General features: G+C 44.8%; 3 protein-coding genes across 28 annotated transcripts in view; 2 read left to right on the top strand and 1 right to left on the bottom strand.

Annotated features, from left to right (window-relative positions):
- Positions 1–526, bottom strand: part of RNF121 (ring finger protein 121) — a 76,962-nt gene extending 76,436 nt beyond the window's left edge. Inside the window, exon 1 of the mRNA XM_001496568.5 lies at positions 438–526. Within this exon, the coding sequence (XP_001496618.1) occupies positions 438–500 (63 nt within the window). The 5' untranslated portion in view covers positions 501–526. The remainder of the gene's footprint in view (positions 1–437) is intronic.
- On the top strand, positions 1–20,675 carry XNDC1 (XRCC1 N-terminal domain containing 1). 26 transcript variants are annotated; one of them, XM_070272231.1, is made up of 14 exons: positions 598–670; positions 1,018–1,113; positions 1,451–1,618; positions 1,813–1,953; positions 2,431–2,502; positions 6,070–6,244; positions 8,435–8,576; positions 9,403–9,558; positions 11,155–11,333; positions 14,108–14,193; positions 14,436–14,608; positions 16,411–16,483; positions 17,929–18,056; positions 18,772–20,675. In XM_070272231.1, the coding sequence occupies exons 6-14, from the start codon at positions 6,200–6,202 to the stop codon at positions 19,011–19,013; spliced, it is 1,224 nt and encodes a 407-aa protein (XP_070128332.1). In that variant the 5' UTR covers positions 598–670; positions 1,018–1,113; positions 1,451–1,618; positions 1,813–1,953; positions 2,431–2,502; positions 6,070–6,199; the 3' UTR covers positions 19,014–20,675. The 26 variants fall into 26 exon arrangements, with proteins under 26 accessions (XP_070128337.1, XP_070128332.1, XP_070128335.1 ...); XM_070272233.1 differs by having other exon boundaries at positions 640–736; XM_070272228.1 differs by lacking the exon at positions 1,813–1,953 and having other exon boundaries at positions 630–736.
- TRPC2 (transient receptor potential cation channel subfamily C member 2) overlaps positions 19,984–21,726 on the top strand; it is a 19,500-nt gene continuing 17,757 nt past the window's right edge. The window contains exon 1 of the mRNA NM_001375852.1: positions 19,984–20,025. Coding sequence (NP_001362781.1) covers positions 20,011–20,025 — 15 coding nt within the window. The 5' untranslated portion in view covers positions 19,984–20,010. The remainder of the gene's footprint in view (positions 20,026–21,726) is intronic.

The following is a 21,726-nucleotide window of genomic DNA, read 5'->3' on the forward strand; positions in this document are numbered from 1 at the left end:
AGCACTCCCTCGGTCCGCGACCCCGACCCCAACGCCCCAACCCCACTCCAAACCTAGACCGAGTTCTTTCCCAGTTAAAGCCGGCCCTCCCTCGCAGAAGTCCACGCCCTCCAACTCAAGCTACCTCTCAGCCCTAGTCCTACCCTAGGACCCCCAGCTAATAATCTCAAAATTTTAACACCCTCAGCCCCCTGGCTTCTTTCCCTGTCCTCCATCTCCACCCTTGAGGTTACTGCAAATCTTCTACTCCCATGACCGCCTCGGAGTCCTGGAGTCCAGGGTCCTAAGGATTTCCCTCTCCGCGCACCCGCCCCCCAGTCGGCTCCTTTCCTCTGAGGATCCCGTCTCTCCGAGGACCCCCACCCCCGATACCTCCCCTGCCCTCCCTTCACTTTCAGGCTGAGCACCTCCTCTCCTCGACTCTCAACTCTTCTTACCTCATCCAGCTCCCGTTCGCCGGCAGCACCTCCTCCAACCTCCACCTCCACCACCGCCGCCATCTTCACAGCTCTCCCCCCCCTCCCCCAGACCCCGCGCGAGCCAGCTGCTTCCGCCGCTCAAGTCCTCCCAGCCAATTGGCTGCGCAGGCTCCGGCACGGGGGGCGGGGCACCAAGACAGGCGGAGACCTGACAGGAACTAAGAGACCATCTACCTGCTGCTCACTTAAAGGTCAAGGAGGGACAGTTCCCAAGCACTTCCAAGCTTCGACGGGGGAGGTTCTTGGGAAATGAGGAAGTGAGCTTGTATTATTTTCATTGCAAATATTTCACCAACTCTCTCCTTTAGAGAGCCCAAGGGAAGGGTCCCTAAGCCGTCAACTTTCGCGACGCTCCCTCACTCTGGGCTCCGAGGATTGAGGCGTGGAGGCTAAGGACTACATTTCCCAGAATGCATTCGATCTGACCTGGAAGTTTAAATTCCGTTCTCTCGACAGGAGATTGGGAGCGCGTGAAAATATACATAAAACACGCTAATGTATTTTGTGGGCTAGAGCACATGCCTTTTTGCCTCGGTAGGAGTCCTTTTTCAGAAACAGCGGCTTCATGAGACTCCAGAACGAGTTCCCGGGCTTCACAAGGCGGAAGAGTGGTGCTCCGGGTCAGAAGGCGGAGGTCAGAGGGCTGAATTGGCGGGAGAATGGGTTTGTGGTCCGCGATCTGAGGCAGCGGTGGCTCTTCAAGGTCCATTGTCCCGGGTGAGGGACGTTGGGGGTTGTTGATGGGGAGGTGAGTGGCCGAAAGGGAGAAGGGGTGGCCATCAAGGAAGTGGGTAGCACAGCGCGTTCCGAGGAGCCGTGAAAGTAGCCGCGCGGCTTAGGCTCCAGAGGCTGCGAGCTGAAAAGCCTTGCGGGACCTCCACGGCCCCCAAACGGCTTCTTAGGCTCTCTCGCCGCAGGATCCACTTCCCACATCTTCGTATTCTTTCCTACCCCACATCCTGCGTTCCCAGCTCCTACTTGTCTCCTAGGTATACATTTTATTCACTGTGCTGCACCCCAACTTACAGCTTCTTAACTCATTTTCAACACCCTGTTATTTGTACATCGAGATCCGACACCTTGCAAGCCTGTGGCCCCTGCTCACACGGCCCCCTGGGCGTGCCGGCTATATCTATCAGGTGAATAGGGCTGGGATGACCTGTGGGCTCACAGAGTACTAGAATGCCAGTCAACTTTTTTTTCTTTTTTTCAATTTTTTTGGTGAGGAAGATTGGCCCTGAACTAATATCCAGGGCCAATCTTCCTCTTTTTGCTTGAGGAAGATTGTCGCGGAGCTAACATCCATGCCAGTCTTCCTCTATTTTGTATGTAGGATGCCACCACAGGTGGCTTGATGAACGGTGTGTAGGTCTGCATCCAGGATGCGAACCTGCAAACCCCCGGTTGAGGAAGCAGAACCGCTGGCCGCCAGCCGCTAATCAACTTTGTTTTGGGGCCAACAGAAAGTTACAGGGTAATATTTACATCTCTATAGGCATCTCGTTTACTTAAAATGGGAATTATCATGTGAAACTTAATAGAGAGAATATTAGAAACGCTGTATACCCATAACCCCAAATTGACTATTGATCTCATGATCTGTTTTCTTCACTTTTTAAAAAAATAAAATAGGGGCCAGCCCCATGGCTTAGTGGTTAAGTTCACACGCTCTGCTTCGGCGGTCCAGGGTTTCGCTGGTTCGGATCTTGGGCCCAGACAGGGCACTGCTCATCAGGCCACACTGAGGCGGCGTCCCACATGCCACAACCAGAGGGACCTACAACTAGAATATACAACTATGTACGGGGGGATTTGAAGAGAAGAAAAACAACAAGAAAAGAATTTTTAAAAATGCCAACATTCAAAAAGAGAGATAAAATAATACAAATAAAAGTTGAACTTATCTGTGTGTCTCCTACTCTGAGACCCATTACCCTTTCTTCCTCCCCAGAAGCAATTATTATCATAATTGGCTGTGCATTCTCCCAGTCCATTGAAAAAAAATTGTGTATTCACAAGCAATGTAAGTATTGTACTGTTTCATTTTGTTTTTTAATGAACGTGAGTTGTTTTCTATGTATCATTCTGTAACGTTCTTTCACTCTGTTATTTTTTTAGGGCCGTCCATATTTATGTATATTTACATCTAATTCGTTCCTTTTAACTATTATATAGTATTCCATTGTATGATATATAACGTTTCATTTATCCATTCTTCAACTAATGGACACTGGAGTTTTATGAATTTTGCTATTAGAAACCTTGTGTCTTTTTTTTTTTTTTAAGATTTTATTTTTTTTCTTTTTCTCCCCAAAGCCCCCCGGTACATAGTTGTATATTCTTTGTTGTGGGTCCTTCTAGTTGTGGCATGTGGGCCACCGCCTCAGCGTGGTTTGATGAGCAGTGCCATGTCCACGCCCAGGATTCGAACCAACGAAACACTGGGCCGCCTGCAGCGGAGCACTGGAACTTAACCACTCAGCCACGGGGCCAGCCCCTAGAAACCTTGGTCTTATTGTGTACATGTGAGTCCCTCTAGAGGCGCACTGTTCAAACAAGTTAACTACTAGCCACATGTGGCTCTTCTTAAAATGTAGCTGGGCAGATTTAAGATGTGCTGGAAGTGTTTATGAGAGGGCCAATTTCCCCATATTATTGCCAATTCTGTATATTGTAGATTTCTAATTTTTTTCCAGTCTTAGAGGAAGAGGTATTTGCAATTTCCTTCTTACCAGCGGATATGAGGATTTTTTTTTATGGGTTTTTGGTCATTCAGATTTCATCTTATGTGAATTGTATGTTTATATCTTCTCTCCAGTTTTCTATTAGACTACTTGCCCTTTTCTTCCTGATTTGTAGTATTCAAAAATATATATTCTGAATACTATCCAAGTTTACATGTGTCTCAGATTTTTTTTTTCGGTCATTTGTACTTTAACCTTGTTTGTGTTACCTTAAAGTATTTTTCACGTTTCCATCTTTGATCCATTTGAGTATAATTTTTTAAATGTTATCAGATAGGGATCTGCTTTTATCTTTCTTCACATTGTGAACCAGTTTTCTGAAGACCATTTATTCATCTTTTTCTGAAAGAATCGTGATTCTGTTCTATCTTGCAATCAACAGGTTAATAGGTAAATGCTCATTTATATGAGTCTGTTTTTGGAATCTATATGCTCACTTCTATAGACAGTATGTTTTAATTACTGTGACTTTGTAATTTTTTTCAAAGGCATTGAACCCCACCTCTTTGATCTTTCTTTTCAGAATTATCTTATCAGTTTGTAGCCCCTTGTTGGTTGATGACTTTGTTATGTTGGCCAGAAACTTCTGCTGAAAATTCTGATCGGAATTTTATTTACTTGATAAACCACTCTTTTCAATGGCTATTTATTTATGCCTACTGTGCTTCTGCACCTCTCTAAGATGTGGGAGGTGATGAACATGACAAAAATCCATATGCTCAAAGAGCTCACTCCTTAGTAGGAAGACACACAGGGTAAACAAGCCACTGCCAAAAACAATAACAACAGCATATGCGAGATCAAGGAGGTGGGAAAGCCTTAAGCCTTGGATTAATCCTTGGAGAACTATAAGCAATTTGATAGATGGTGATCTTCATGAGAAAGATTGCGTATGTCTTATTCACCGTGTACCTACCAGACACTCCACAAAATATTACCTATATGAAATATCCGAGAGTGACACCTTCAGAGTCTCCAAGCATAGAGTGTAGTTTTGGGGCTGAGTCCAACATCTGTATGTTAGTGATGAGAGATGGTGGAGTTTTCATATCAAATCACAAAGGTACACTGGGAGTTTCTCCAAAACAGACCATTTCTTATTTATTTTTGTATCTCCTATATCTAGCAGAGAGTAGGAGAAATTGTTAAATGTTTAGTGAGTTCCTGTGGTGGGAATAATTAGCTCTAATTAATCTGGAGGCTGAGAGAGGTGACTCAGGACTCATTCTGCATTCTTCTCTCCTTGAAGCTCTGGCACGAAATTAAACATGATCTGTGAGGAATGCTTGACCTTTAGCTGGCGCTCACTAAATGTTTTGTTACTGCTTTTGCAGCAGTCTGTCCCACTTTGAGCCCTCCACGACTCCTGGCCCTTTGGAGCTATATGTTTCTCTCTCTCACGCTGAGGATACAGAAATGAATCAGACGTGAAGCCTGTTCTCCAAGAGCTTACAATTGGTCAAGGGACATAAGACATATACCGATATAATTGTAATACAGAATTGAGAGGGTGGAGCTATCACCTTGAGCTGGTAGAGCAGAGCCGGGTGACATTTGAGCATCAAAGATGCATTAGGGGGCCGACCCTGTGGCCGAGTGGTTAAGTTCATACACTCCGCTTGGGCGGCCCGGGGTTTCACTGGTTCAGATCCTGGGCACAGACGTGGCACCACTCATCAAGCCATGCTGAGGTGGCATCCCACATATCACAACCAGAAGGACCTACAATGTGTGTATACAACCATGTACTGGAAGGCTTTGGGAAGAAGAAAAAAAGATTGGTAACAGATGTTAGCTCAGGTGCCGATCTTTTTTTTAAAAAAAAAAAAAGATGCATTAGATTTGACAAGTGGGAAAGGGAAAGAGCATTCCAAGCAGAGGCAACAGCATGAGCAAAGTCTTGGAAGTAGGAAAAAAATTAGGGGGTGGGAGGGAGGCAAGAAGATCATTATGGCCAAGAGTATATTGGAATCACGGATTCATTTTGAGGGGTCACATGGGTAAGAAGCATGAGTAAAAAGGGCAGGGTATAAATATTTGGAGAGGGATCCCACCTAAATACATTCAGACAACTTTAAAACACCTCTGGCCAAGGAATTGTTGAAGCTAGCCAATGGGTGCATGAGAGGTCATTATACTTATATGTATGTTTTTGCATATATTTAAAATTTTCCATAAAAAGTTCAGCAAAAGACAGAGTACAAATAGCCATGTGAACTTTTAAGATTAAATAAATAAACAAAACTGATAGTCAGGTAAAACACATCTTCTGATGAAGGGAATAGTAGGAGGTGAAGCAGGAAATGTAGAAATCTACATTGTGGATGCTTTGAGAGGCCAAGCTGAATTGATATTTACTAAGTACCTACCATGTAGGAAGACATTTTCATACATCAGCAAGCCTTGAAGATTTCTAATAGAGGAGTAACTTAATGATAGGCTAACTTAGGAAGATTCATTTTATGGAAAGGAAAAAAAAAACGAGACTTGTATCATATATTTAGTTGAACACTTGTTACACATCTTTACTATGTGCTAGGCTCTAAGGATATAAAGATAAATGATTTAAGGCACAATTCATGCCCTTGGGAGCTTACCTACGTATAATTCCAACAGTAACATATTGCTTATTATTTTGTACTTGCTGCTCTGTTGCCCTGTGGTTGCATTCCAGTTGTTTCATATTTGTTGGGATCTCATCAGCTGGTCCAGATCTGCTCCCTGCCGGCCACCCCCACCAAGGCCATCACGGTCATCAGAAACTCACGGACTGACTGCAGCAAATAACTCCTGTTACCAGAGAAACTGCCATGGCTAGTTTGTTTTTCTTTTGTTCTCTTCTTCAGAAGTACCATGATGATTCTTTCTCTTCTGGAAGCTGACGGGACCAAAACATAGGCAGTGCCAAGGTGGTGACAGAAGAAATCTCAGGAGAAAGCATTTTTGCCTTTACTTGGGACAGCCGCTGGGCCCTCCATGGCTCCTGTAAAGATTAGCCACGTGGTATCGTTTTCCTCTCAGGTATATTAATTGACAGTCATGATTTTTTCTTGGTGACTGAAGAGTGAAAAAAATAGGAGACTTGGCTCCACTTTCAGGAAACTGTCAATTTAATAGAAGAGACATTGTTCCTTCTTTGGGAGTCGAGAGTCAAAGGGGGGAAACAGCTCTTGCCCTCAGGTTGTGCCCAGAGCAATGCTGGATGCATAAAAGAAGTATTCTCAGGAATTAAAAATAAAAAAGGAAGCAACCTCAGGATTTCACTCTTAGTTTGGAGGGTGCTGGCAAAGCTATAGGCCCAAAGGCTATACTAGGGTCCCCAGAAGGGCAATTTAGTCACTCTGTCATTGAGAACAGGCCAGGACACTCAAGGTCATTCCTGACCTGTGAGGATATCACCATCACCATCAAAGGTGATCTCGGCCTCCTCTCTAAAAGTCCACCTTCAGGAAACCCCGATTATCCCTTTTAGAGTCCCGGGCCCAGGACTCATGCAGTGTGGTGACCCTTAGGCTCTTCCCACCCTTTCCTCTGCTGTCATTTCTCTATCCGTTTACCCCTTCCCCCCACTCTTCCCCTTCTGTCAGCCTAGTCTTTCTCAAGGGGTGCCGTTGGCGTTTTGGGTGGGATAAGACTGTGTGTTATAGCAGTATCATTCCCACGGTGGGATATTTAGCATCCGTGGCCTCCAGACCCTAATGACAATAATGCTTCCTAGTCATTAGGACAGTCAAGAACATCCCACACATTTCAGACAGACCCTTAGAGAGTCTTTAGGAATTACTGTATCAACTCCTAAGTGAAATAAGATAAAAATTACCCTTATCCGGGGCTGGCCCCGTGGCCGAGCGGTTAAGTTCGCACGCTCTGCTGCAGGCAGCCCAGTGTTTCGTTGGTTCGAATCCTGGGCGCGGACATGACACTGCTCATCAAACCACGCTGAGGCAGCATCCCACATGCCACAACTAGAAGGACCCACAACAAAGAATATACAACTATGTACTGGGGGGCTTTGGGGAGAAAAAGGAAAAAATAAAATCTTTAAAAAAAAAAAAAAAATTACCCTTATCCTCCTTAGCTGCATGGTCAGCCTAAACGGTTTTCTTCCTAGACTCAGCCTTATAAAATGCTAGAGAACGTTAGCCATCTTCTAATATTGTGGTTTTCAAACTGTACTCTGTGAGGACCCACTTCTAGAAGTTGAAGGGAGGGGGGACAAGTATGTCTCTAGGCCCTCCAACCTGTGCTTTAGCCAGAGCTCTGCTTTTATTGGTTGGAAAATATGGGGCCAGCCCCGTGGCCAAGTGGTTAAGTTCACACGCTCTGCTTCGGCGGCCCAGGTTTTGCTGGTTCAGATCCTGGGCGCGGACATGGAACCACTCATCAGGCCACGCTGAGGCGGCATCCCACATGCCACAACTAGAAGGACCCACAACTAAAATATACAACTATGTATGGGGGAAGATTTGGGGAGAAAAAGCAAAACCAAAAAAAACCACATAAAATTAAAAAAAAAATACACTTTAGTTTAAGATTTCAGTTAAAAGGAAGGGTTTTATTGCTAAAACAAAAAACAAGATAGAAAACCTTGAGTCTAGTCTCCCCTCCTTTCCTTAGGGATGAAGAAATTTAGATCAAGAGAGAGAGGGTAGGTTGCTCAAGGCCTTTCCACCAAAAAATATCTGACTTTGGGTTAGAACTGAGAATTTGTCAGTATCGCTATTGTTGCCTTTGGACAAATCACTTTATTTCTAACCATCAGTTGTAAACTTAGAATAAAAATATTTGCTTTTCTTATATCATAGGGTTACTTTGAGGATAAATAAATGTCTGTGAAAGCACCTTATAAATGCAAAGAAATGGTATAGTGTCGTGGTTGAGAGCTCTGGATTCAGAACCTGGGAGCTCGGACTTGGGTTTGTTTTTTGGCCTTGTGTAAGCTTCTGAACCTAAGGTTTGGTTTTTCGATCTGTTAACTAAGAAGCAATGATAGTTTTTAGGAGGATTAAATGAGGTAGTCGGGTAAGTGAAGGGGAGGTAAATGGTGTCTGTAAATCCCTTGGTATTCCTATGGACTCCAGTCTAGTGCCTTTTCCATTGTGTTAGGAGGCCTGGAAAGGTTTGGGAGTGTAGGGATCCCTCATTCCTGGGCAGCCTTTTCCCCTTGGGCTCAGTGAGGTTCCTGAATTTCTCCTCCTCTCTCTGACTTAGGATCCCAAGTATCCTGTGGAGAACTTGCTGAACCCAGACAGTCAGAAGGGCCCTTGGCTCAGCTGCCCTCAGGACAGGAGTGGGCAACTGAAAGTGGAACTCCAGCTGGAGAGGGCGGTGCCGATTGGCTACATCGATGTGGGTGAGTGAGTTTTCTGGGGCCCAAGAACTGCTGCGGGACAGCATAGGAGTAACATTCCCCTCCAAATGCTCCACCAAAATGTCTCAATTCAGTCTAGCTGAGCAGCCTTCATGGAATAAGCTCTACCTGGTGTGAAGAGGAAATGGGGCCCTTGCCCCTGGGGCAGGACTGTGTTGGTAAACTTTAAGGGTTCTGTTCACATAGAGTACAATGTGAATGGCATTCCTTGAATTATGCGACATACCTGCCCTGCTTTGATCTGAGTGGTCCAGGTGAAGCCTTGGAACATTGACATAATTATAAATGCCAACAGACAGACTCCGTATATCCCTCTAATCATCAGAGTCAGCAGGATGCTGGGGATGAACTGTGCAGGCTTATCCAGGAAGGCACCAGAGGAATTGACGGGTTGACGAGGTTGGCCTGAGAATTCTCTGGAATAGAGAACTGACAAAGACCGTTGGTCTCAGCTCTGTCAGGACAGAGAGATGTCAGGCTGCCTAGCAAGGATCTAAGAAAGACAGAGTTTAGCACCGCCTACCAGAGCCAGAAGACAGGGAAGCGGCAAGTCTCTTCAGTCAGGGGAAGGTTTCTGCCTGGGAAGAACATGGCAGACCTTTACCTCGTCGTTGAGCGGGCTGAGGTCTCCTCCCACTTCAGTTACTGTCTCACTGTGGGACTCCTATGTTGCGTGACCTCTCTGGGCTTCCAACTAGCTCTAGAATGGAGGAGCATCTTCTTCCCATCTGATTCCCTTGTCTGAAGTCAGGGGAGGAGCCCCTGTCACCCCATCACCCTTATCCTTCTCTCAACTGTTTGTCCCCAGGTAACTGTGGCTGTGCTTTCCTGCAAATTGATGTGGGCCGTTCTTCCTGGTCCCTGGACAGACCTTTTGTCACCCTGCTCCCTGCAACCATGCTAATGTCCCTAGCTGATTCAAAGCAGGGGAAGAACCGCTCAGGGGTCCGCATGTTTAAAGATGGTAAGGAGGGCAAAGGCAGAAATGGGGGAGAGACAGAGAGAGAGAGATTATGAGAGAGAGAGAGACGCAGTACTCTAGAGGGCTGTAAGTGCTCTTGGATATATGCTGTGGGAGGGAACCCACGCAGAGGCTTAGTTCTATCTGTTGAGGGGATAGGGTAGTTAATGAGCGAACAACCATGTGGTATGTTTGTGTGTGAGTTCTCCATGATGAGAATATATGATAGCTGGGATATTTATAAGCTGTGATTTATAGTTACGTGTAACTTGATTTGGTGGAGCCTGATGTAGAATTCGTATTTGTGATTAGCGTGTTTTTGTTTGTATAAGTGTATATAAATGTGAGTGTAGGATAAACATTTATGTAAGTGATAGAAGACTATATGATGGTTATAGTTATGTAGCATACAGTGTTTCCTGAGTTCTCTTCTATGCAAATCTATGTTCACCAGGCACTGCAGAAGAAACATAAGATCTGATTCCCGGCTTCTAGAGACTTACAGTCTAGTAAGGATTTGGCTGGGTTTAAATTGGAGGTGTTTGTAATGTTGTGAAGGAAGAGTGATATGGGAGGGGCATATGAGGTGGAGGAGATGAGATACTGACTAGATAGTGCTGGCAATTGAAGGTGAGTAGGGTTTGTATTATTGGTATGTGATACTGTGAGTGGGTGTGTAGGGCATGTGGTGGTGTGAGGGATGCTGAGGTCTCATGGTCCAAGAAGGATAGATGTAGCTCAGCTAATCCATTTGGCAAGTCTTCACCCCAGACCCCAATACTACAGGTACCTCCTGTGAAAAAGAGACATTGAGGCGCCGGCCTGGTGGCATAGTGGTTAAGTTCGCGTGCTCCACTTCAGCAGCCCAGGGTTTGCCGGTTCAGATCCTGGGTGTGGACCTACACACCGTTTATCCAGCCAGGCCGTGGCAGGCATCCCACTTTTAAAGTAGAGGAGGATGAAAACAGATGTTAGCTCAGGGTTAATCTTCCTCAAAAGAAAGAAAAAGGGGCTGGCCCAGTGGCCGAGTGGTTAAGTTCGTGCACTCCGCTGCAGGCGGCCCAGTGTTTCGTTGGTTCAGATCCTGGGTGCGGACATGGTATTGCTCGTTGAGCCACACTGAGGTGGCGTCCCACATGCCACAACTAGAAGGACCCACAACAAAGAATATACAACTATGTACCGGGGGGCTTTGGGGAGAAAAAGAAAAAAATAAAATCTTAAAAAAAAAAAAATAGAAAGAAAGAAAAAAAGGAGGAAAGGAAAGAAAGGAGGAGAGGAGACGAGACATTGATAAGGTCCCTGGAGAGGTGTAGAATGAGGATATACTCATACTGGGAACAGTGTGGAACCGTGACAGAGAGGAGCAATGGTGGGAAGGCAGGGCAGTGGGTCTCAGAGGGCCCTGACTGGCCTGCATGGCACTGCCCACTCCTGAGCACCAAAGCCTGAGGGGCCAGTTACTGATGACCTCCATTCTACCTTTTGTTGGAGTTTACTCTGTATAGTCCCTGTGTTTTCTCTCCTCTCCTCAGTATTGACCTTCTCTTCCTTTTTCCCTGCTACTCATGCATTTCCTTCCCCCTCATTTTCCTTGAGATGATTTCCTGGCTCCAGCATCAAGTGAGTCATGGGATCGACTTCGCCTTACCTGCTCCCAACCCTTCACACGCCATCAGTCTTTTGGCCTGGCCTTCCTGCGGGTGTGTTCCTCTCTAGACTCCTTAGATGAGCCTGTGGTGGATCCCTCAGACCCTGGGAGCTCTGGGCCGAGCCAGGTATGTATGATGGTAGAACAAGGACTTAATATTTCCCCACCCTTTTCAGTTTCTGGTTGGGTAGCTGGTGCTTGACTGAGAGAGAAACATGCAGACACACAAATACATTCCAATACAAACATAAATGGACTTGCTACCCTTTCTTACAGGTAGAAGTGAACTCCTCCCCTTCCCTTTCACACGTAGAATATTCAAGTGAGTCAGCCTTCAGTGTAGTGTGCACAAAGCTGCTGGAGCATTTGTTCTTTAGCCATCATGAAATTCTTTTTGGCTTCAAACTTAATCTCATACTTTATTTCTAGGTTTTGGGGGCTATAGCTTTCATCAGACTTTTCCTTCCAGCACCTGCAAGTCCCAGGGCTCACTTACAGCCCTCTGTCGTTGTTGGTCCCTGACCCTCCTGCCTAGCAAAGCCAGTTATATTCTTAGATATGTGCTCTCCAATTTCATTTGCCCCCCTGCTTTCTGTCCGTGTACAATACACATACTTCTAAGAGAAGAGGTATAGGTTTCTGGCTATGTATAGGTATAGATGTATAGGTATCTGCTCAATTTACCTCCCCTTTTCTCAGCCAGTTTTCTAGTTATTTTTTCTTCCCAAGTCTATTCTGACTCCTCCTGCTTTCTGGGCACTGATGTCTCCATTTATCTTTCCAAGCCATTACCCTCCACCATAATTCACTCACAAACAAATATGAAAATATAATTACCCAAAGCTAGAGTCATAGAATTCAAGAGATGAAAAAATACCGAGAGATCATCAAGCTCCAACTACCTCGTTGTACATCTCAGCTAGGGAAACTTACATATTCAGATTCACATGGTGAATCAGAGCAGAACAGGGACTAGAAATCAGGTCTCCTGTGATTACACCACAGTGCTTCCTATGCACACAGCACATTTTTAGAAGCTTCAAACATTTGACATAACCAAAGAATTTCAGTTCCCAGGAGCGAATCTCACAGGTGTCACTCCTGTTGAGGTTACAGAGACAAAGAAGAGACTGGGCATTGGGAGGAGAACATGCAGTTAGAGCAGACAGAGGAGGAGTAGATGCTTTTGTAGAACAGCCTTGGGAGAGACCCAGGGAACTGAGACGAAGTAAAGCTTGGTCTGAGATTTATTCTTCCACTGTGGGAAGGGCTAAAAAACACAGAAGGACCAGTGGAAGCAGCTCACTGTGCTCTGCCAGGTTCCGATATTGCGGTTCTGGGAGCTGATGTGAATGGAGCTAGAGTTCTGTGGCCCTGGCTATTCAATTGAATGGAAGCCCTGTGAGATTAGGGGCCTGTTTGTCTTGTTCCATAATACGCTCCTGGCAGCTAGAACAGTGCCTAGAGCAAAGTAGGCTTTTAGTGTAAACGTTCATTATATAAACGATGACGTTTCAGCGGTGAGTTGTAGATAGGATCACCATAAAATTTATCATCCAAACTGAGACACTTTGAGAGCAAAAAAGACTGCTGTTAATAATTATATCAAGGAAACAGACATAAAACAAGACTATCCCAGGTAACCCAGGACATATGGTCTCCCTAACTGTAGGATAAATAAGGGCTTCCTAGAATCTTTTCCATTTTAGCTGTCTAAATTACTCTGCACCTTTAGGACCATGACGGGATCGAGGAGGAAGGGAGTCAGTAACTCCAGAACCATAATGTCAGAAAGGCATTGGACATCAATAACAGAGTGAAATACATATGCAGGTACCTCAGTGAAACCACAGGGAAAGGAGACTCTGAAACATTTCTACAAGAGAGGGTTGGTACATGGAAATGAATTGATGGCCCTCAATTTTATAATTTAAGATGACTTAAATGTCATAACCTTAAAGAAAATTTTTTTTAATTCAAGAGGAAAAAGGAAATTTGGAAAAATTTAAAAGGAAGTAGCCACAGATGAATCGACACAGATAACTTGAATTTTGACAAAGAATTAAGACACCGTTGCATAACACACAAATAAAATCTATGTAGAAATGATCTATTGCAAGATTGTTGCACATAGACATTTCTGAAGTTAGAAGTATAGAGGTTTCTAAAATGCCTGGGATAATTAGATACCGTGTTAATGCTAGAGAGAGAGAGAGACGTGTGATATCTATATATACATAAATACACATGTACATCTCTTTATAGATGGCTAGAAATGGTGGCTAAAATTGGTGATTTTTTAGTTGCAGGTGAACAACATTGTTCACAAAATTAATCAGACTTGGAAATTAAATGATACCCTTAAATAATATTTAGAAGGGAAAATTGACAAAAATGTCCCAAAATACTTCAAAATGGAACTGTCATTATAAAGAAATATATATGTATGATTTGTTTCTCTCACATAGGTGTATAAAGAGAGATGAATAATTTGAGTTTTGTACCTATATGAATCAATTTTATGTATGTACAAAATAAAATATATATATATATATATATATATATATATATATATATATATATATGCTTTCAAAAGTTTGCCCGTAACACAAGTCCCGTAGCCCATTTTTTCCCAGCAGTGTGTGTTCTTTTATCCCGTGGGCTTTCAGGATCATGACAGAACCCTCTGCATTGAGGAACTAAGTATACAAAATCACAGCACCTCACATCCTAGGGCTGGGAGAGAGAGCACGCACGCAAGCACAGGTGCCAGGTCCAAGTAATAGCAGATCATTCACTCATTAACTAAGCTGATCAGGCGCAGGAGTATCCCTGGCACTAGGTGGCAGTGTCCCCTGGTGGTGAATGTCTGTATTTCATATTTCTCCATTTTCTTCTCAGGGCTCTTCTGATGCTGAGGAGTCTGGTCCTAGCCCCTGGCTGGCTAATCCTTCCATTCGGAGGATATTCTTCCCAGATCCCCACACGTACGTTGCTGCCAGAGTGGAGTCCCCCAGTCACGTCTCAGTTCTTTCTCCTGGAAGAGAAAGGCTACCGAGTCACTCCCAGGCATGCAAGCCCAGCCTGGGTTCCGCCAATTAACCACATATGCTAGGCCTAACCCCATCTGTGTATAAGACTGACTTTCTTGGTTTGATGCCATTGACTTGGGTGGGCAGAATGGAGTCTCTCTTCTGAGTGAAACCAAGTACTCTCTGTTTCCCTGCAGGAGCACCAAGGAAATGTCAGAGCTTAGGAATATCCTAAAGCAGCTGCAGCCAGGGACTTTGGGGCGTTCAGCCTGCATGGTGCTTTCAGCTGCCCACAGGGCACCTCCTGCCAGTGTGGCAAGCGCAAAGAACAACCAGGCAGAACCAGGTGCCAGTCATCCAGACAGCGCAGGTGAGACCCGATGACCTACCTTTAGCTCCTTACTCTCCCTAGCACTGTCCTTCCTGAATCTACTGCTACTATCCAAGGCTGGCTCACAAATGAGACTGCATGTGGGAGAAAAGACACTTGTCAGTGTCTTGTTACCAGAAGAGAAGTCACATATTGTATAGAAATTGAAAGAGCACTGGCTTAGGAATCAGGAACCTTTATCTCTCTGGGCTTCAATTCCCTCATCTTCAAAGTGTAGGAATTAAACCAAATAGTATTTAGGCCTCTTCTAATATTAACATTCTGTTATCATCTGTGAATGACCATTAAGACAGGGTGGTGGTGTATGGAATGTACTGGAGAAACAAAGTAGGGGAATAGTATGGATCTATCACAGAGGAAGAAAGAATTAAACATTTTGGAGTTCCTCCTTTGCACCAGACATCGCAAGGCACTTTCACTAACTTTATTTAATGTTCACAACAAGCTTAGGAAGTAGATACTGTTATACTCATTTTACAAAAGAATCTGAGGTTCAGAGAGGTTAAATATTCTGAGTCACACAGCTACTAAGTGGCAGAGCCAGGATCTGAACCCCAGAACTCTTGCTCATTTTACTATTCTAGATACCAAGAGAGAGCAAACAAGTAGAGTTCTCACTGAAACCCTTGGTTTCTCTCATTGCTTCTTTGGAAAAATTTTTTTAAAAGGAAATAGTTTATCTGTCATTTCAAGGAACTGAACAAATTAGTAAAATAATGAGTATATCATTTCATTGCAGAAATAGGGTACATTGGTTATCTATTGTTGCATAACAAGGTACCCAAAAACTTAGTAGCTTAAAACAATATTTATTACCTCGCAGTTTCTGATGGTTAGGAATCTGGGCGTGGCTAACTGGCTCCTCTGGCTCTGGATTTGTCGCAAGGCTGTAGTCATCTCAGCTGGAAAGGATCTGCTCCCTAGCTCACTCACATGGTTGTGGGTAGGATTCAGTTCTTCCCGGCTTCCCTCAGTTCCTTTGCCACGAGAGCCATTCCACAGAGCGTCCTCACACTCTGGCGGCTTGCTTCATCAGAGTGAGCAAGCTAGAGGGCAAGAGAGAGAGTGCTAGCAAGAAAGAAGTCAGTCTTTTGTAACCTAGTCCCAGAAGTGACATCCCATCACTTTTGCCATATTCTGTTCATTAACAGCAAATTACTAGGTCCTGCTCACGCTCAAGGGGAGGCATGAATACCAGGAGGCAGGAACCAGTGGGAGTTATTTCAGAAGCTGCCTACCATGTAAGGAAGGATGTAGTTTATTATTTTAAAAGACAGAGAATGAGAAGGGAGCTAACCTTTTTTGGGGCACCCGAGCTTATGAAAGCACTTTAAACTATGTTAAATGCTATACAAAGTGTTTTATAAGTTCTGAAAAACTAGACAAGTCTTTGTTGCTGTTTTTTGTTACCACTCATTTGACAGATAGTTATTGAACATCCGTATGTACAAGGCTCTGTGCTAGGTGCCAGGGATACCACAGTAAATAAAATAGGAATGCTCCTACCCTAATGGAGAGATGTGTGTCCATGTCACACAGGAAAATCTAAAACTTAAAACTGTGATAAGTACTTCAAAGGCAGAGCATAATAGGATGACAAGGCTTAAACTAGAGAATCCAGGGGAAGTGGCTCACAGGAATTAGCATTTCATCTAAGACTTGAAGAGTAAGGAAGAGTTAGCCAGACAAAGAGGATAGGAAGAATATTCTTAAAAGAAGGAACATCGTATGTGCAGGCCCTTTTGTTAATGAGCTGGATTTAATGAGCATTTCTCACACAGAACCCAGACCAGAGGAGCCAACCTCAGAGAACCACGTGGGCAGGACGAAGAGACGGAAAGTCCAAGCCCGCAGGTGAGCAGGTCAACCTGAAAGACCCAGATCACCTCCCCAAACCTTATTGATCTTCAGCAGCTGTCCTTCCTCCACTTGTGTTTCAGTTAGGTCACAGCGTACCCTTGTGTCTGGGTCTTGATCTCATGTCTGGACCTAGAGGGTAGTAGAGAAAAGATATCCTTGTCCACATGTTGTCAGACTTGGAGCTAGGCAAGGAGGTAGCCGTGTAATGAACCAGCATCTGGAGAGTACTCTGTATCTCTTGGACTTCATTAAAATTTAAATCTTTTTCTGCTGCAAAGGACACTGTCAAGAAAATAAAAAGACAACCCACAGAATATGTGAGAAAATATTTGCATATCATGTGTTTGATAAGGCACTTGTATCTAGAATATATAAGGAATGCTTACAACTCAATAAAAAGATAAACTAATTTTTAAAATGGACAAAGGATCCGAATAGAGTTTTCTCCAAAGAAGATGCACAAATGGCCAATAAGCACATGAAAAGATGCTCAACATCATTAGCCATCAGAGAAATGCAAATCAAAACCACAGTGATCACCTCACACCCACTGCAATGGCTATAATCGAAAAGACACTTGTTGGCAAAGTGCTGCAAAGGTGTGGAGAAATTGGAACTCTCATGTAAGTGCCACTGAGAATGTAAAATGGTGCAGCTACCTTGGTAAACAGTTTGACAGTTCCTCAAAGAGCTAAACCTAGAGTTACCATATAACTCAGCAATTCCACTCCTAGGAATATAACTCGAAAGAGTTGATAACAGGTGTTTACACAAAAATGTATAGACGAATGCTCATAGCGGCATTATTCATAATAGCCCAAAAGTGGAAACAACTCAAACGTCTACCAACTGATGAATATGGTATATCCATACAATGGAATATTTTAGCCATGACAAAGGAATGAAGTACTGATATACCCTACAACATGGATGAACCTTGAAAACATATAAGTGAAAGAAATCAAACACAAAAGACCACATATTATATAATTCCATTTATAGGAAATGTCCAGAATAGACAAATCCATAGAGACAGAAAGTAGATTAGTGGTTTCCAGGGTCTGTGGGGATAGAGAAATGGGGAGTAACTACTAATGGGTTCAGGGTTTCTTTTTGGGGTGATAAAGATGTTCTGGAATTAGGTAGTTTTGGTGGTTACACAACCTTGTGAATATCCTAAAATCATTAAATAGTATACTTCAAAAGGATGAATTTTATGGAATGTGCACTATATCTTAAAAAAATAAGAAATCTGAAGTCAGTAATAGAAGCTCTGTTCTCAGATGTTCGAAGGTTAAATGAGTGGGAAGACCAGGCCTCCAACCCAGGGCTCCTGGCTCCGCATCAACTAGTCTACATCCTTTTCGCCCTAATTCAAGGCTCCTTCAGTCCTCGTGGCCTCTTGTTAATAACTGGAGTTTAACTATTCTTTCTCACAGGCCTTTATCCAACTCAAACTCTCGGCCAAACAGGAGGGGGATAGCAAAGGCAGGGCAAAGAAAACAGCACCAGGCTGAGGCCCAAAGCAGCAGTGCCCAGGAGAGTGGACAGTGCCCCATTTGTGCAGGTAAGCTGCTTGGGCACAAGGGGTTGTTGTGTGATCTCTAAGCATCCTTGAGGGAGGAATAGGAGATCTGGGAATGCTGCCAGGAAACATTTGAACTTGGACTCCTAGCCTCTGTCATCTCTGCAATTACGTTCAAGTCTAAATTGAACATCTGCTCACACTGTTGTCCAGGCTGGGGAAGGGACATAGGCCCTGTCCTCAGGAGAACCATGAAACAAAACAATATAAAACACTATCAGCGAGGACCTAGAATTTCCTTCATAACTCCTCCACAGCCAAAGTCTACTTACCCTCTCAGTCTCTATTCACGTGGTACTTATTTGCCAAGTCATCTTTGAGCTTCTCAGATAGTCTCTCTCACTGAGCTCCTGCAGCATTCTGATTCCCTTGGGCTTAGCGCTTCTTACCTTCCGCTTTGTATCATAGTTATTTGTGGTCAAAGCTTGTCTTTACCCCTCGACTCACCAGTCCATAAGAACAGGCCTGGGTTTACATCCTCAGCTCCAAGCACAGTGGCAGGCCCATTGCGAACACTTGATATAGGTTTAGTGTGTTCATGACTGGATAGCGTCTCTCGGGTGTGAAATATTCAATCATAGTAAATATCCTGCAAAAACAGCTGCATTTTGACAGCAGACGTTCCTTCGGATTGCTTGGGCTGGCATCCTGCCTGGGAGCAGGCCCAATAGTGCTTACCTCCTTCTCTCCCCCTTAGGCTGCTTCAGCATGGAGATTCTTCTCCAGCATGCTGCCACTTGTGGAGAAGCCTCCCCACCTCACCCAGCCTCTCCCTCCTCATCACCATCTTCATCACCGTCTGCACTGTGGGTGTCCTCCCCGGAGAGCTCACCACCCATTTCCTGGGTCCAGTGCCCTATCTGCCAGTTGCAGTTCTCAGCAGGAGAAGTAGAAGAACATGCCAGCACGTGTGGGGAGTCCCTCAGTGATGAGCCATGAGGCCCTTTGGTTTTGGCCTCCTCTGCCCTCTATGACTAAAACTGGAGAGTGGATCTCTTGACAGCTGAGAAGGGCTGATGAGGCCAAGCCGCCTTCTCTCCTTCCCTCCATTCGTTTTCCCTCAGGACTCTGCCTGAGGGCACCTCTGGGCCCAGCCTGCTCCCCACTCCCAGTTGTCAAGGATCCTGTCACCATGGCACCCTATTCTCCCAAGGACAGCTCCATCCTTTTCCCCTTTGGAACTTCCGGGGTAGAATTGATGATCTCTCTGGGGCTTTGGGACACAATCCAGAATGCCTCTCTCTCAGTGAGTGGTGTGCATCCCCACACCCATTTTCCTGAAAGGAAAACTGAGGCCCAATGAAAAGAAAAGCACTGCCTGACAGATAAGATCCTGTGGTGTACTGGGAAGGTGAGTGTTTTTTGAGTATAAGACTGACCTCCAGCATCCCGTGAACTTAACTCTCAGTATCCTTTGTGGGTTCTCTCCCTAGATATAATCAGGTAACAGTGTTGCTGTGTGACTTTAAGCAAATTATTTGTCTTGGGCCCAGAATTAACCCTCAGTAACAGAAAGAAAACCCTTGTCCTCCTGTTCACAGAGGTATTACAGGGATCCCATGGGTTAATGACTAAGGAATAGTTCTAGGCTTGACTGAAACCTTGGGCAAATCCCAGGCCCCATCTATACAATGAGGCGGTTGAACCAGAGGGTCTGTAAGGTCCCTCCACCTATGACGTTCTGAATTCTGTTCCCACCTTCTTTGAGCACTTATGTCCTCTCTCCCCTTTCCCAGAAGACTTCATTGTGTGACACTAACACCAGTTCCCCTGGTCTCCAGAGTACAGGGCAGAAGGGGAGCAGCTGGTCCTGGCAAAGGGAGGGCCCAGGGCGGGGTTGTAAATGGGTAGGAAAGAGGAAGCTGGGCACAGTCAGGGGAGCAGACAGAGCAGAAGCCCAGTCCCTTGGTCCCTGCCAGCATAGGTGGGTGCAGCCATGGACCCCCTCACGGTAAGAGGCCTGCTCCCCTACCTTCCCCCATCCTGGTCCCATTTCTGGCTGTGATTAAAACAATAGATTGACCCAGAGGTGTGGCAGGGACATCCTAGCTGCCATGCAGGTGGTGGACATGGGTGGGAGAGGAGCCCTTGGAGCCCTGAGCCTGGGCCCAGAAGAGAAGAGCAGTGAGGATGGGGCTGGGGCTGGTAGAAGTAAGGGACAAGGCAGCACTGAGGGGGAGCAAGGCTGCCCAAGAGGAGAGGGCAAAGCCAGGCGGGTTGCTGGAGGAGCCTGTTGGGATCCTGCTGGGAGGCCTAGACACAGCTGAGGGGCTTTGGAAAAGCCCAGTTCAAAGACCCTCCCATGTAGACAAGTCTGGACCTGTCCTTCGGAGGCTCTGGGACTTCCAGAAGGATGAGCAGCTGGGAGATGAAGTCAACAAGATGGGAGACCCCATGTGCCTGTGTGTGGGGTTAGGCTCCCAGTGCAGCCCCATCCACCTGTTTAACCTACCCTTTCTCAAGGTACCCACATTTGGCTCCACTGTGTGAGGGTGTTCCTGTGAGGATAGAAGTTGTGCTAAGGAAGGGGCCCCCAATCAGAGCCAGTCCTGGCACTTTCCTAATCTGAGAATCCCCACAATAAAATAATGACTAAGAAAATTTTTGTCATCTTTGATCTTCAAGAAATTTGAAGATCCTATGCTGCTGGGTTTTAAGATGGGAGAAGTGGCCATAAACTAAGGAACGCAGGGAATACAACTCTAGAAACTAAAGAAAGGGTTCTCTAGAGCCGCTGTGCCCTGCTCACACCTTGGCTTTAGCCCAATGATACTGATGTCTGAATTCTCACGTCTACTACCATAAAAGAATACCTTTGTGTGTTTTTTAGCCACTGAGTTTTAAAAAAAGGAAAAGAAGACCAGTTTTCAACGAAGACCAGTTTTCTAAATATCAGTATTTCACACCAGTAAATGAGGTATTACTTACTAACAGCTTAACAAATCTATGCAGGAAATTATTATTATAAAAGGTATGAAAAGATATTTCCAAAATGATTAATTCCTAGAAAATATGAAAGTGAAATTTATCCCCTACACAGATATGATTTTTTGGGCAGCATTCATATTGTCAGTATATAAGATGATCACATTATATAAACCATATAATTCACAAATCAGACATTTGTGAATAGGTACATAATGTAATGTAGAATTTAATTTTGGAGTAAAACTGATAAAGGTAGTAACGTCATTATTTTTCTTCTTAAAAAAGAAAAAATAGGGGCCGGCCCAGTGGCGCAGCAGTTAAGTGCGCATGTTCTGCTTTGGCGGCCCGGGGTTTGCCAGTTTGGATCCCGGGTGCGGACATGGCACCTCTTGGCAAGCCATGCTGTGGTAGGCGTCCCACATATAAAGTAGAGGAAGATGAGCATGGATGTTAGCTCAGGGCCAGTCTTCCTCAGCAAAAAGAGGATTGGCAGCAGTTCGCTCAGGGCTAATCTTTCTCAAAAAAAAGAAAAAATATATTGCATCTTTTATTGACCTACATTATTATATCCCACATTTGAGGAGTTTTGAAGAAGTAGAGATTCCAGAAATCCAAAAGCTACTCCACTGATAATAATTCCTCTGAGTTTAGAAGCCCCACAGAAGAGTAGTTAAAGACACCAGCTCCTCAGCCAGACTGCCTGGGTTCCCCTGTCATCCGAGGG

Source organism: Equus caballus, chromosome 7, assembly GCF_041296265.1.
Source record: "Equus caballus isolate H_3958 breed thoroughbred chromosome 7, TB-T2T, whole genome shotgun sequence".
Lineage (NCBI taxonomy): Eukaryota > Metazoa > Chordata > Mammalia > Perissodactyla > Equidae > Equus > Equus caballus.